At 45.6% G+C, this 16,113-nt stretch overlaps 1 protein-coding gene across 1 annotated transcript in view; it reads right to left on the bottom strand.

The window, feature by feature from the left end:
• SLC35A2 (solute carrier family 35 member A2) overlaps window positions 1–16,113 on the bottom strand; it is a 55,619-nt gene that overhangs the window by 18,413 nt on the left and 21,093 nt on the right. Inside the window, exons 2-3 of the mRNA XM_068248810.1 lie at window positions 8,280–8,465; window positions 506–657 (exon numbers count right to left, since the gene is read on the bottom strand). Coding sequence (XP_068104911.1) covers window positions 506–657; window positions 8,280–8,465 — 338 coding nt within the window. The remainder of the gene's footprint in view (window positions 1–505; window positions 658–8,279; window positions 8,466–16,113) is intronic.

Genomic DNA, 16,113 nt, shown 5'->3' with positions numbered 1-16,113 from the left:
AAGCAGTATCTCCCGCTGTGCATAGAACTCTCAGTAACAAACATTCCATACAGATCACCTGACAGGACTAAAGATGTCACCACCAGTGATACATTTCTGAATGTAAATCAGGGAGAGGAAAGATTTTACAATGGGCAAATACTGACTAATCTATAAATGAATATTGTAAAAAAAAAAAAAAAAAAAAAAAAAAAAAAAACGCATTGTATTCACTATATTATTTTCACTACAGTTTCTCTTTAATCAACACAATTAACTGTGTACTAATTACACAGGATCTGGCGGGTGTAACCAGGAACTACACTACACCACGGCTAGACAAATGCCACGCTCATGGAGCATTCTCTTGCTGTCAGCCCACACCCCCTCCCCTCCCAAAAAATAAAACCACACACACACAGACGTATCCAGGTTGCTATTAAACTTTGTTGTGTTCAGTTTTGGGCCTGGTAGAGGGATGGGAAAAGGATAGTTTGAACAGCCAATGTCAGTGGAGGAATCTCACCTGAAAGGTGGCAGCAGGCAGGTTGGATATGGCCACATACTGAAGGTTGTTCTGTAATGTGTATATGAGGGAGGGCACTGCCAGCTTCAGGGTGTCCATGTACTGAATAATGATGGCATCATACAGGTACACCACAAGCTCCTTAACGTTACCTGCAAAGAGATGGAGAAGTATTACAGAGTCTGCAAACCTTTGTCCCACACCCCACATATACAATACATGGCCAGCCATGCTCACATCATGGCCAGTGGGGAGATAAACACCTGATGGACATACAAGTCAAAAATCAAATGTAACCAAAATTTGCATCAACAGGGGGAAAAAAAAAAAAAAAAAAAAAAAAAAAAAAAAAAAGCTTTGTGCAGGACTGGTCAGATGTGTATAAATGTTGGCTGGATAATGTACTGGTTAAGGGCTCTGCCTTTGACATGGGAGACCAAGGTTCAAATCCTGGTTAGGGTCAGTACCTATTCAGTAAGGAGTTCAAGGCAAGACTCCCTAACACTGCAGGGTGGCCTCCTGAGTGTGTCCTTAGTGGCTGCAGCTCTTGAGCGCTTTGGGTCCGACAGGAGAAAAGCGCTATACAAATGTTCAGATTATTATGCAGATTATAAATTGCATAACGCACTGCATGTGGCATTTTGGCCCCAATCGCATGAAGTTTCTCGTTTCCCCAGGCTTGCGACACCTCCTCAGCACCCACGGCTACTCTCCCACCAAATGTAATGCTGGGAACACACGCCGCGTTGTTGCGGTCGATTTGCCGTTCGATCGTGTTTGGATTCGTTTTTCCGCTCGATTCTCTTATCTATTTTTATCAATTTCCACTCACTTCTACCAGAAATCAAGCGGTAAAAGGATCGAAAGTGAAATCGGACAGGTCGGAAATTTATCTATCAAACCAATCTATCTGGTGCAAAAACGCATTGTGTATTCCCAGCATTAGATGCCCCCCTGGTGCACATGCATGTAAACACTTTACCTACCCATGAATGTCCATTGTACTTCTGCATCAGCGCCCCATGTGGTTGTCAGGGTTACAGCACGTGGGGTATGTGTGTGCAACGACATTTGACATTTGGGGGAGGGAGGCGGGGACAGCTGCCAAGAGTTTGATGTTTGTTGGTAGTCATGATGTCACACGGCATTGCCGCCGCGCACCTGATCGACCATGTCGGTCTGACATTTCCCAGCATATCCGATCGATACATTTGATCAATTTCAGCCTGATAGGTTTGTTGCGGTACAGATTTTAATCTAATTCAACATCGAATGGTTGATTGACCACAAAATCGGCAGATGTATGGCCACCTTTAAACTTCATGGTTTACTAGCTTCAAAAAAAAGCTAGTGTTAAAGCGTCGTACACACGTCCAACATCACGACGATTGTTTAAACGACTTGTATTTTCCACGCACCAACCAAATGAACGACCACTTCATTTACATACTACGTGCGCAATCGAAGCAACAGACTGCAAAGCAAGGTCGCATTCAAGTACGCGGTTCAAACAACGTTGTACACGTTGCCAAATGCTTGATATCAGCCCAACAGTTGTGTGAGTGGATCCGCCGGATGGATCGGGCAAACTGCCTATTATCAGACGCTTATCTAGTCGTTTGCCACACGTACACATGCCTGATTGAGGTCTAACAGACCAAATCAGACGACAATTGGGCAGTTTGGTTGCGCGTGTGTCAAGGCCTTGAGGCTTACGGATCAGCGGGATTGGACAGCGTAGTGTCAGCTCCGATCATCTTGCTATAGCCCGGGGCAGATGCATTGCATTACCCTCACATGCTATATGGGGGAACTCATCTGCCTGCCCAGGATAATCGCAGACTGCACAGAAGTGCGGTCCACTTACCACAATGGATCCCGCAGATCCATTACAGGCTGACAAGTGTGAACACCTCCTGTTTATAGAATAGGATCTGTTCGCTGTTCATTTAGACCTGAGCAAATAATGGACAAAAAAATATCCGCTCTCCGCTCTAGTGGGAATAGAGCCCATGCTAACATAACTGATTGATGTGGCAATGCTATGATTGGGTGGCAATGTTTGTTCCAGGGAATTAATTCAATTGCCCCTGAACAGGAACAATGCTAGATGCGCCATCTAATGCTGGGAATACACGGTTCGTTTTTGCCTTCGTTTAAACCTTCGTTTCGATTGTGCCTTTTGTCCTTTTCGATCCCGAAATAATCGATCATACGGTTAATATCACCACCCATGGTTTCGTTTTTTTTTTCGATTCTGATGGTTTCGTTTTTCCAATGATCGAAGGCTGCAAAGAAACGAAACGAAAATCCCTTTTTACAGGGACGGACTAGCATAAACGAATATATAATCGATCTGAACAGCCATCAAGCCTACCAATGGCTCGATTAGATGGATAAAGAGAGATAATATCAAACATGTTCGATCACTAGTCGTTCGTTTTTGGGGTCTATTAATCGAAACTATAATGAGATTATGACTATTTTCACATACGTTTTCAACACTCGATTCGTTTACCGAACGAATCGAAGGTTTAAACGAAGGCAAAAACGAACCGTGTATTCCCAGCATAACACTATCTGCAGCTAGGCCTGATTAAACAGAAATAGAATGGTGTGTAAATAAAATAATAAATAGGAACAAAAGAGTATGTTCTGTAAACAGTTTTAATGCAATCATGAAAGTGCAGAGAGTGGATAAGATAACGTCACAAAACACAGCAAAAGGAATCGCTGTGTACAGAGACTCCTGATAACAGATCAAAGCACAGAAAAGAGACTTCATACATAGAAATGAGAACGATATTTAAAGCAGGCCTGAACTCAGAACTTCCTCTCTGCTCTAATGCTGGGAATACACCATACGGTTGTTTTTTTTTTTTTTTTTTTCGGCAGATAGTTGGTTCGATAGATAATTTCCGACATGCCAGATCTGATTTTTGATCTTTTCTGATCGATTTCTCATATACGTGAATGGAAATGGATAAGAAAAGATAAGAAAATCGATCAGGAAAATCAATCAAAAATAAGATTAGACAGTAAATCGACTGAAAAATCTCATCCTGTATTCCCATGCTAGGTACACACTATACAATTTTCTGTTCGATTTTCTGTTAGATTTACCTGCCAGATAGATTTTTTTCCAACATGTTGGAAGAAATCTATCTGGCTGGTAAATCTAACAGAACATTGTACGGTGTGTACTTCGCATAAAAGATACGCAGCAGCACAATAACCTTTATGCTGGGAATACACGATGGGTTTTTGTTGGTCGATATACCGCTCGATCATGTTTCGATTCGTTTTTCTGCTCGACTTTATCAATTTCCATTCACTTCTATCAGAAATCGAGCGATAAAACGAATCTAAAGTAAAATCAGACATGTCGGAAATTATCTATTGAACCATCTATTTGCCTAAAAAACGCATGGTGTATTCCTAGCATTAGGGCCCCTTTCCACTAGTCGCATTGTTATGCAATCATCGCAGCCAGCCACGGGTAGTTGCGATCGCGATGCGGCGTGGCTAAATACTACTGCTATGGGACTCAGAGGCGTGCTATCTATAATTTAAGCTGTGTCGCATTGCACCGCGAATAGCTGATACAAATACTGCAATCAATCTCCAGTGTGTCTACTTTCATGCTTTCAGGAAAGTAGACATAGGGTTAACATCCTGTGTTTACAAATTACCAGCTCAGCCATGGCAGAGGAGATTCCTGAGCTGACACAGCTGATAGATCAAATTAAAGTTGTGATTAGTCACAGATAAAGGGGGGGGGGGGAGGAAATCAGGCTAGACTTTCTAATTACATACAGGGTGCATTTCTCTCTGCTTTCCTTCTGTCCTGTGCAAGAGGTTCAGGTCCACTTTAAGGGCCTGTTTCCACTAGGACCCGTGGCAGTTTCCGATTCGGCCACGGCTTCCACTGTCCAGAGAAGACGCAGCCTGACTAAGTAACCCGTGCCGCGCACAGCTATAGTGATTTGGCAGCATGCCGTCCTGTGCATATCCGCTTCTCATATTCAGTCCCAGCGCTGGAGCAGCCTGGAGGAGGGGGTGGTGGGAAGCCTCTAAGTAATTAAGGTTTCCTGCTACCAAAGCCAGCATCTTTATCCCTCCCCCAAAGAAACCTCACAAGTTTGCTTCAAAAATAACTTTTTGGGGCGATTTGCCTCAATGGAAGGTATAAGGAAATCGCAAAGCACTTTGTATAGTGATTTCCTGAGTGCTTTCATGAATAAATACATTGTATTTATTCATTTCTGGGTGAAAAAGAGTTCCCTTCCTGACTGACGGCAGGAAGTGAATAATCAGAAACGCTCTGCAAAAGTGCTTTATACAAAAACGAAGCGTGCAGGTAAGCACCAGCGGGAGTGGGGGGGGGGGGGGGGGGGTGGAGGGGGGTGCACGAAACCCGACCTCCCCCCCCCCCCCCCCCCCCCCCCCAAAAAAAAAAAAAAAAAAAATGGCGTCAGCAGTTTTGCCTTTAGATGTGAAAAAGCCCAAAATGAAGCCCTCGATCCAGCTCCCATGTGCACAAGGCTTTACTGCCATGGAGAGTCCGGGAGGATGAATTAGAGCAATAAGGAACAGCTTGTAAGATTTCTGCAGCACTTTCCTCCCTGAAGGCTGGAAGCACTTCGCAGGTTTGTCTCCTCAGAAGGTGTGACGGTTTGTAAAGGCCAAGCAAACCTGCCTCCACAGATGGGAGAGGAGTGCGGAGTCACCACAAAGCTACAAGACAAAGGACTTCATCTGGAAGCCTTTCAGGGCATTATTAATGTTGTTTCTATATCTCTGACGCCCCAAAGGTCACCACATTCAGGCAGAGTTCCAGGAATCCTCCCCAGTAGGGCAGCAGAATACTAGCACAAGCTAGAGAAATGCATATATAACACAGCCTGGAGTGTGGCCACAATCACGTAAAGGACCGAAAGGGAGCAAAGACTCTTTGAACTGTCCTCACCTTGGATACTGCAACCAGGACAAATGAAGCGAGAGGGATAAGGAGGCTGCCGTATTCATTTTTTAAGTAATACTGTCTGAATAACACCAGGAACAAGCATGCAGCTAATCCAGTCTATTCTGACAATATTGTCAGAAACACCTGATCTGCTGCATGCTAGTTCAGGGGCTATGGCTAAAAGTATTAGAGGCAGAGGATCAGCAGGACAGCCAGGCAACTGGTATTGCTTAAAGGGAAATAAATATGGCAGCCTCCATTTAACACTCACTTCAGTTGTCCTTTAACTACTGTATATGACTTCATCCACTACGGTGGACACATTTTGGCGGATTCAATCCCGCTGATCCAATATTCCAGGCATACCTATAAATATGCCGCCGGGGGAGATTTGGGCGCAGGATACAGCCGATATACGGCTCACCCTGCTCCTGCACAAGTTCCGGCAGCGTTAATTACTATTCCCCCTCCAGGTCACCGTGGATGTAAGGGAATTATGTAATTCAGCTTCCAGCTATTGCTGGCAGCTGAATTATAGTGTTTTAAAAGTACCATACTTTTCGGACTATAAGACGCAACTAAGTTTAGAGGACGAAACCAGGGGAAAAAAATATATTCTAAACCTGGTGCCCCCATGGTTAAGGGGCATCTTGTGGATTATGCCCCCTTTGTACCTCAGGCCCCCTTGTTCCTCTTGTGTCTCCCTAAGCCCTTCTCTGACCCCCTTGTTATCCTGTGTCCCCCATGTGTCCACCTCTGTCCTCGTGTCCTACTCTATGCCACTTTGTGCCCCCCCTGTGTCCTCCATTTGCCCCCGTGCCCTCCTCTGCATGGGCACAGTACAGGGAGTCCCCGACATGCCGGCAGGTTGGAGGTTCGTATTGGCAGGCGTTCACAAGTCAGGGACTCCCTGCATTTGGACTATAAGACGCAGTGACTTTTTTTTCTCCACTTTCGGGGAAGAAAAAGTTAGTCTTATAGTCCAAAAAAAATACAGTAATTTGAGCTCAGTCTTTTGATGGTGCCCAAGTTACTCACTGTGGGCCACTATAGCCGTAATTCCTATTATGGCCTGTGGTGGCGCCGGCTGTGGCCAAATCACCTGCACTGTTTTAACAGAGCTCGATATTCCAGAGATCTACTGCCATAAGCAAATAGATTCAGGACAGTTTATAGATTGGAATTACTGCCTTGACCCATCACAGATTCGATTAGAGAGAGATTTGACTCTTGGTCGATCTGCCCATCGTCGCTAGATGTGTGGCTACCTTAATTAATTAAATGGATTCCACTGCCACTCTTTCACCAACCTGACTTACTGAAACGCAAGTCAGGTTGGGGAAAGAGTGGCAGTGGAATCATTTAATTAATTAAGGTAGCCACACATCTAGCGACGATGGGCAGATCGACCAAGAGTCAAATCTCACTCTAATCGAATCTGATTACAGAGAGATCTGTCTGCTGCCCATACAACGCAGGCCAATTCCTGATCAATTTCAGCATGAAATCTCTCAGGAATCAGCCAAATCCACCACCTCCCCGCGCTGCCCCCCCTATTGTATAAATGTACCCCTGTGGCACATGTGTGATGTCACACATGCGCTGCAAGCTATGCGCCTGAATACGGATGTGCACTGGACACGGGACAGGTAATGTATAAATGCACACACGGGGGTACGTTTATACACCGGGGGAAAAGTGCCAGGGGTTTCACTACCTTCATCACCCATCACGATATCGCTCGGCACTACCACCGCGCACCCGATCGACCACGACTGCCCCACATCTTGCAGCATCTCCGATCGATACATGCAACCAATTTCGGACCAAAATTGGTTGCATATTTGACCAGGAATGCATTTGGCGACACCAATTTTCATCCAGTACGATAATTATCAAAGTCAATCGGCTGCCAAATTAAGAGATGTATGACCAACTTTAGTCTTGTATGGCATCAAACATGAAAGTAGCAGTCACCGTGGTTCAATAGTTATCTGTGCAGTGTGTGGAGGGACTCGATCAGCTACATCCCTTTCTGATCTCTGACAGCGATCTATCTTTTGCCCTCAGCGAGTAGTGTGTGGCTTATGAGAGGTGGAGGCATTTATCAAAGTTTAATGTCAGCTTGCATCATGAGAGTTCACACTGGTTGGGTGCGGCACCCACATATTCATCATTGCCTATGTGTCCTGGAGAGCATACCGGAGCAGGACCTGCTTCCCCAGTGAGGATTACAGTGGGTGTTGCTTTAAAGCCATCATAGAGGTTAACCCTTCTAGTCCTGCCCAACAAAACTAGATTTTCCACTTTTAGCACAGATTCTGTGCAGTAAAGCAAACCTGTTGCTGGGGAAAGGTGCACCCAAATTCCCAGCCCGGTTTCAGGTTTAGGTGGGTGCAGACATTACTACAGCTTTATACTGCATCAAGCAGCGCAAAGCTATCAGTGGGGCATCGGGGAGGATTGGGGGGTCTGCCGTACACAAGCTAGACACGCGGCAGCTTCGCACCACAAAAAACAAACACAGAACACACAGTTCTGGTTGAACTTGGACGCAAGTCTTTTTTCAACCCAAATTACTATGTAGCTACTGTATCTAAGAAGTCCTTATTACTGCGCTTTCGTTCTCTGCATACATGTACTTTAGATTTTTAGTATAGGTTTGTTGTACATGATTTAAGCAGACATTACCCAGCAGTAGAACCTACAATACTACTGTGGTAGAGACTGTCTGGACTGATCAATCCGACCTCTCACTACATGTGGGCATCAGCTCCATGCTATATAACAACCCATCCCATGTTGTACCTTTCTTCTGGACCAGCATGAGCAGCAGACAGGTGATGCCCTTGAGGATTTCTGCCATGACCACGGCGGTGGTGGCGAAGAATCGCTCGCCGGGCAGGGTGCGGGCGTAGCGGATGCTGAGGATGAGGGAGGCATTCTGGACCACTAGCACTGCCAGGCTCAGGTACTTCAGGCGTCGGTTTACCCCTGCAAGAGATAACAAGAGGCATTACAACAGGACTGCTAGATTTAGATCACAAGGAATTGGATGTGGTCGCTATGATGGTCGAACACTCAGCTCAGCGGCACCTAGTAAGAAAGTCTCAGTTTGGGCATAATGTAGAGATAAAAGCAACACCGCAAGATCATCCCACACAGTGGGACAAACACAACTAGAAAACTACAATAGAATTAAGTATCAGAGCACCACGTAACACTGAACATGCACATTAAAAAGCACAATGCCACCATATATTTCAGCACACTTAATCGCAGCCCCCTAAATTATTATTATTTAGTATTTATAAAGCGCCAACGTCTTCTGCACAGCTTCACAGAGTAAAGTAATTTCACTTATAGCTGGTTCACGTTGCAAGAGCTTTTTAAGTACTAGTGATTTGAAAAGCTCTTGCTAATGCAATGCTATGGGGGATTTTTATAAAAGGACATCACTCAAGTGAGAACTCACACAAATGCTTAGAAAAAACCCCAACTGTGCCTCAGAGGGGATGACAACCTAATCCCTTCTACAGTCATACATCCATGCAGTCTAGGGCCAATTTAGGGGGAAGCCAATGAAAACAAGAGACATTATCCACGCAGACATGGGGAGAACATACCAACTCCATGCAGATAGTGCCCTGGCTGGGATTCCAACCGGGGACCCAGCGCTGCAAGGCAAGAGTGCTAGTTACAATTACCATAATTACAGTAACTGATATAACGGAAGGGGGTGGAGGATTACTGAGGAGGGTCAATGAACTGACACAGAAGGTAACTTCTCTTTAACAAACTGTGTGTTTCATACAAAGCAGAGCCAGAGAGGCAGTACATTTAGATTTTCTTATTTTTTAGTATTTCTATAGCGCCAACATCTTCTGCAGCGCTGCACAGAGTATATATATTGTCTTGTCACTAATTGTCCCTCAGAGGAGCTCACAATTTAATCCCCATCATAGTCATATGTCTATATCGTGTAGTGTATGTATCGTAGTCTAGGGCCAATTTAGGGGGAAGCCAATTAACTTATCTGTATGTCTTTGGGATGAGGGAGGAAACCAGAGTGCCCGGGGAAACCCACGCAGACACAGGGAGAACACGCAAACTCCTTGCAGATGTTGCCCTTGCTGGGATTCGGACCAGGGACCCAGCGCTGCAAGGCGAGAGCGCTAACCACTACGCCACCGTGCTGCCCATTATAAATAATACAGGATACACATTGAGGTGTACAGTGCATAAAGACCTCTGTGTTGATCCAACGGCTTATATCAGGTTACCGTCCAACAAACTCCACTGTCCAGCAGCATGGAATAGTGATATATTTAGTAACCTCATGATCAGTGGTTGTTTTCCACTGAAACAAATTATCTCTGATCACTAGTCTGTACCAAGGAGGCTCAGTTACCATAAGGACACAGACTGATGACAGTGGTGCATTCATCGCCTGGCAACCAATCCAGTGGAAGCACCAGGAGTCTGCAGACAACTACAGGCATTGGATACTGGAGGTGACATGGCGCTTAACCCATTCATGTACACCTAGAAGCAGCAGCTGCACACAAGACGTGTATATGTTACGGCCAGAACCCGAAGTTTGGCCAGAACTAGAAGTGGCCGGCCACTTCGGGTTCTGGCCGGCCAATGCGCGAACTGGCCGCTGCGCTGCGGCCAATGTGAGAAATGAAACAATTCCTGTAAGGTTAATGTGATGTTGTGGCCGCAGCGCAGCGGGCAAATGTATCACATCTTTACTTTATTCAATGGCATTAAGCCGCCCGGCTTTTTCCTCTGCCTCTCTCTCCTCCCCCCGCCTCTCTCTCCTCCCCCCGCCTCTCTCTCTCCTTCTCTTATGGGCACAGCCGGGCGGGGACACGCGTGTCCCTCCGGAGTCGTTCGTCGCGGCAGGGGAATCCTGCCGTTCTTGCAGAGCGGGTGCTGGCAGAAGCGATGTCTGCAGCCTCCCCGCTCTGCTCTCCTGCCGCGAGGAACGACTCTCCTGGACACGCGTGTCCCCGCCGGCTGCCCATAAGAGAAGGAGAGAGAGAGGCGGGGGGAGGAGAGAGAGGCGGGGGGAGGAGAGAGAGGCGGGGGGAGGAGAGAGAGGCAGAGGAAAAAGCCGGGCGGCTTAATGCCATTGAATAAAGTAAGATGTGTGATACATTTACCCGCTGCGCTGCGGTCACAACATCACATTAACCTTACAGGAATTGTTTCATTTCTCACATTGGCCGCAGCGCAGCGGCCAGTTCGCGCATTGGCCGGCCAGAACCCGAAGTGGCCGGCCACTTCTAGTTCTGGCCAAACTTCGGGTTCTGGCCGTAACATATATACACACACACCCTATCTCACCTACATAGAAAACCAAAATTCTATTTCTTAAAGCAGAAAGTATTTGCAATAATTCAGGTTAGAGTGAGTGCTGAGATGTCTCCCACAATGCATCACTGCTGAAATATGCAAATTATCCTTTGTTGCCCCTGATAGCTAAACACACCTCCAGATCCGCTGGAATGCAATGATGCGTCAGCTTGTTAAATATACAGAGCCACAATAATCCAACATGCATACAGAGTGTTTCTGGTTGGTTGATCCTCATCAGTGCATGGCATGGATAAATGTGGCTCTATACTTGAAACACCCAGAGTTACCGACTAACCAGCAAGCTCATGGTGAACCAGAACTCCTAGGAGTGTATACTCCAACCTGAATTATTGCAAATACTTTAGGCTGGAGGCTGCTATATGTATTTCCTTTTAAGCAATGCCAGTTGCCTGGCAGTCCTCCTGATCTATCTGGCTGCAGTAGTGTTTAAATAACACCAGAAACAAGCATGCAGCCAATCTTGTCAGATCTGACAATGTCAGAAACACCTGATCTGCTGCATGCTTGTTCAGGGTCTATGGCTAAAACCACTAGAAGCAGAGTATCAAGCAGGACAGCCAGGCAACTAGTATTACTTAAAAGGAAATAAATACGGCAGACTCCATATCCCTGTCACTTCAGTTGTCCTTTAGGAAAGCAAATTTTTGTTTTCCATAGCATTTTAGTAAGAGGGCTTTTTGGTCCATTGTAGCCCTTTACACACTCCTAGGAGTTCTGGTTCATCATGAGCTTGCTGGGTACTCTGTCACCTACATAGCAATCGTACCGCATTACAACAGTTATCACCTGTGGTTATGAATGATGCCACTTGGCACCATTACATAGCAATGGAATGGTTGTGGACAACCCCCCTCCCCTCCCCCCCCCCCTCCCCCTCATATAGCTTCCCTGACCGAACCACATGGTCACCATGAAGCTCAACTGTCAGTATGATTACACCCCCCAGGGGTACAATGGAAATACTTACAGTAACCCCCTTCCTCCACCAATAATCCATCATGCTGGATTACCACTGAGTAACAGTTATCACCCTTGAAAGAGGAACTTAAACCCAGGATTGAAATTCATCCCAACCAGTAGCTGATACCCCCTTTTCCACGAGAAATCTTTACCTTTTCTGGAATAGATCATGGTATGGTTGATATTGTGGTGAAACTCTTCCCACAGTGTGATGTCATGACCCTGGTCCTGACAATTTGCCCACCTATGAACCTTGTTGCATTGCAGGAAATAACAGCTGTTTCCAACTGCCAAGCAAGGAATATCTCCCTCTGTGCATAGAACTCCCAGTAAATGAACATTCCATACAGATCACCTGGCAGAACTTATGCTGGTAATACAAGGGTCGATTCTGGCGCTCGATTCTGCACCCGATCGTTTTGATTCACCTTCCGCTCATTTTACTTATCTTTTTTCAATTCACTTCAATGGCACATCGAGCGGTTATCGGACATGTCGGAAATTATCCAACCATCTAATCAGCTCAGAATCAAGCCATGTATTCCTAACATTAGAGGTCACCATCAGTGATACATTTCAGAATGTAAATCAATGAGAAGAAAGTATTTCAAATGGGCAAACAGACTAAATAATCTATAAGTGGATTTTGTACAAAATAAGCGATTTTAATCATTACGCTATTTTCAAGGGACTTCTATTAAACAGAAATTTAAAGGGTGTTCATATTTTTTTCCATTGTTTTGAAATGAAAACAAATGTACTCACATGAATCCTCCTGCAGAGAGTCCATGGCTCCACACTGCACAGCAGCTAGCAGGACAGGAACAGCAACAGATCCTGCTTGTGACTGTTCTTAGTGGGCGGGGTGGGGATGTGTTTGTTGTTACCACCCCCTTAAAGGCTAATTAACATTTATTATCATAGAACAATGTAACAATGATATCTGCAAGGTACTATGTCAGGGAAGATACCATTGTGTATACTACTTCTTGTTGTGTGGTACTGGTCATTACTGCCTGTATACTCAGGGATAATGGCCTGTATTTATCTATGTAGCCAAAGGTGGAGGTGTTTGCTGCTTTATCAAACAGCTAACCATTTGCCTGGAAAGGTGCCCATACATGTAGTGATGTATGGGCAGAACAACCAAGAAACGGATCTCGCTCTGATCAGAGAGAGATCTGATGGCTGCCCATACACCAGCAGACCAAGTCCCTTTCAGGACTTGTCTTGGGGCACATGCCTAGCAGCAGAATGAGAATGGGAACAGCTGGACAGTGGCGGCATCTAGAGCAGGCGAGATATGAATGCATGGGCACATCTACATTTCAGGGACAGCAGCCGGGGGTCAGTCATGTTCAGTTGTTGCGATATCACATGCCATTAACGCACCAGATTGAGCATATCGGCCTGAGATTTTCCAGAATGCTCAATTGATACATTCAACCAATTTCTGCCCAAAATCAACTGAATCGTCGATTGGGCATGCTTGTTGCGGCCCCAATTGTCTTTCAGTTCGCTAAAACTATCTAATCAGATGGTCGATCAGAAATCGATAGATGTATGACCAACTGACCATCTTTTGCTTGGACTGAGCCAAACTGACTCTATATAAGGCAAAAGTGACTGATGTAGTTTATTGCGCAGGCAACTTGTCAATGGCAGATGTGATCAGAGATGTGGAGTCGGTACAAAAATCATCTGACCCCAACTCCTCAGTTTATAAAACCGACTCCAGGTACCCAAAACTGCTCCGACTCCACAGCCCTGGATGTAATCAAAGACCACCAGGGAAACTATATAAGGGGCAGGGTCACTAGAATGAAGGGGGGGGGGGGTAATAGACCAGCAGAGAAGCAATATGGGGTGATAAAAATAGCAGCCTTGGTTTCTTCTCTAGGTTTCTACTGTTTCTCAAGGAAAAAAAATAAGTACTTTGGTTTATATTCGAGTCTACACGGTGCTCACATCTGTCAGAAATATCGAGCATATGGTCACTAGCGATGTCTGTCAGTGAGAGTCAAATCATTCTGGCTTGCATGTAAATTCTTTTTAAATTGTATGCAGCTTGGAAATGCAGCAGGGTGTACATCTGATTGGCTGGCTTTATAACCATGTCTATTGGCCACCCTGAGTCACTGATGGCAATAGTTACAAAGAAGATGCAGGGAACACATGAATGCAAATTCCTACCTGAACTACGGGAATCGACAGATTACTTCCGTCATGTCCGATCTGTTTCCAATTGAGAAAGGGATCGATTTTGCAAAGTTATCATTAAGAAAAAAAGAATCCCTTTATCGATCGGGAGCAGTCTGGACAAGTAAGACAAGATACAGAACATTTATATAGCCAGCGTTCTCCCCAGACACTTTTTGCCGGGTGCTCCACCCGGCTAGTTTTGGTGAGCACCCGGCTGTTATCAGCTCACCACCTCCTCTGCTGTAAGCAGAGTTCCTCACAGAAGCACCGGCCCTGCATTCTCTCATCTTGCCCCACCCGGCTACTTTTTCTTGCCACCCAGCTGGAAATAATTTCTGGGGAGAAAACTGATATCGCTTTTCTCCTGGCAGACTCAAAGCGTCAGAGCTGCAGCCACTAGGACGCGCTCTATAGGCAGTAGCAGTGTTAGGAAGCCTTGCCCAAGGACTCCTCACTGAATAGGTGCTGGCGTATTGAACAAGAGGAGCCGAGATTTGAACCCGGGAATTCTATATCAGAGGCAGAGCTCTTAACCAGCACACTATCCAGCCACTCGGACAGTAAGTTGTAAACAGTAACACGGCACAACTTCCTGTCCGATCACCTACTGCTCAGACAGGAAATTGTATCATGTGTTCCCAGCATTAATAAAAACAAACAAACACAGAACATTTATATAGCGCTTTTCTCCTGGCGGACACAAAGCGCCAGAGCTGCAGCCACTAGGGCGCGCTCTATAGGCAGTAGCAGTGTCACAGTCTTGCCCAAGGTCTCCTACTGAATAGGTGCTGGCTTACTGAACAGGCAGAGCCGAGATTTGAACCCAGGTCTCCTGTGTCAGAGGCAGAGCCTTTAACCATTACACTATCCAGCATTAAACCATTTACGACATTCCTTCCGAAACAAACTTATGGTAATCTATTCAGCAGTTTTGGTCTCAAGACTTTAGTTACACTTAAACTTTTTATCCCACGTCGGCATTCAGGAAAAGCCAGCCAGACCAGTTTAAATAAATCCTACAACTGCCAATAATGGCAGTTTTTGGATCCGCTCAGCTACACCCAGCTGCAGATTTATGGCTGGATTAATAAGCAGGGCGTTACGATGAGGTGGAAACCGCTGCTCACATCTGATATAGGTCTGCTGTGACGTTAAAGCTACGCGCACACGTCCAACAAAGTACACAACTGACCCCAGGACAAACCGTTTACACGACTTGCATTTTACACGCACCAAGCAACTGAACGACCAACTCATTCACATACCGTGCACGCAAGTGAAATGAAGGACTGCATTATATGGCCACATTCAACACAAGTGATCAAAATATCGATTGAATATTGATCATTCCCTTCCTCAATTCATGCTTGGCTCCGTACAGCAGAAATCTTGTCTAATATAATTGTATATACTGCTGCAAAGTGGTAGACCAGGTAAAGTACACATACTAGCTCACAAACCGCTGCCAATATAGACCCCCTTAGCAGGAGAATCTAGTGTGTATACGGGAGAAAACACCCTGACCGACGTCGCCTAAAGAGCTAGCATGCCAGATCTATAGTGACACTCAATTCCCGAGCGACCCCAGACTGCATCGTCCTTCCACTCGCCTGCTGGAAGCCACTCTGCGCATCGTCCTTTCCTTAGTGAAGGACACCCTGCAAGGTGTCTGTACAGGCTCACCCCTTAACTATCGCCTGAGGGATCGAGTACCAGTCTGTGCCAAGCTACAGTGTGCTAAAAGCTTAAAGTGGATCCGAGATGAACTTTTACTCATTGCATAATTGTGTTCCTTTCCTATTGTTTATAGGGCATTCCTCAAGCCAAATACTTTTTTTGTTTTTGTTTTAATACTCTAATTCCCTATAAACTAAACAAGTCACGCCCACAGGTTTCCAGAGAACCAGGGCACTTTCAGACAGTAGCAAGGGCTCATGGGAGCTCAGTCTGGGCAGGAGGAGGGGGAGGTATTACTAGCCAGAGATTTCAGAGGCAGAGGGGAGGAAGGGAGGAGGGGGAATTAGGTTTTTTTGCTCAAGATGCAGATAAGCCTGCCTCTGTAACGTTTACAAACAACATGGCTGCTGTCATT

The sequence above is a fragment of the Hyperolius riggenbachi genome, chromosome 8, assembly GCF_040937935.1.
Source record: "Hyperolius riggenbachi isolate aHypRig1 chromosome 8, aHypRig1.pri, whole genome shotgun sequence".
Classification (NCBI taxonomy): Eukaryota; Metazoa; Chordata; class Amphibia; order Anura; family Hyperoliidae; genus Hyperolius; species Hyperolius riggenbachi.
The sequence above is the reverse complement of the archived record's forward strand: the minus strand, read 5'-3'. Positions and strand labels throughout refer to the sequence as shown.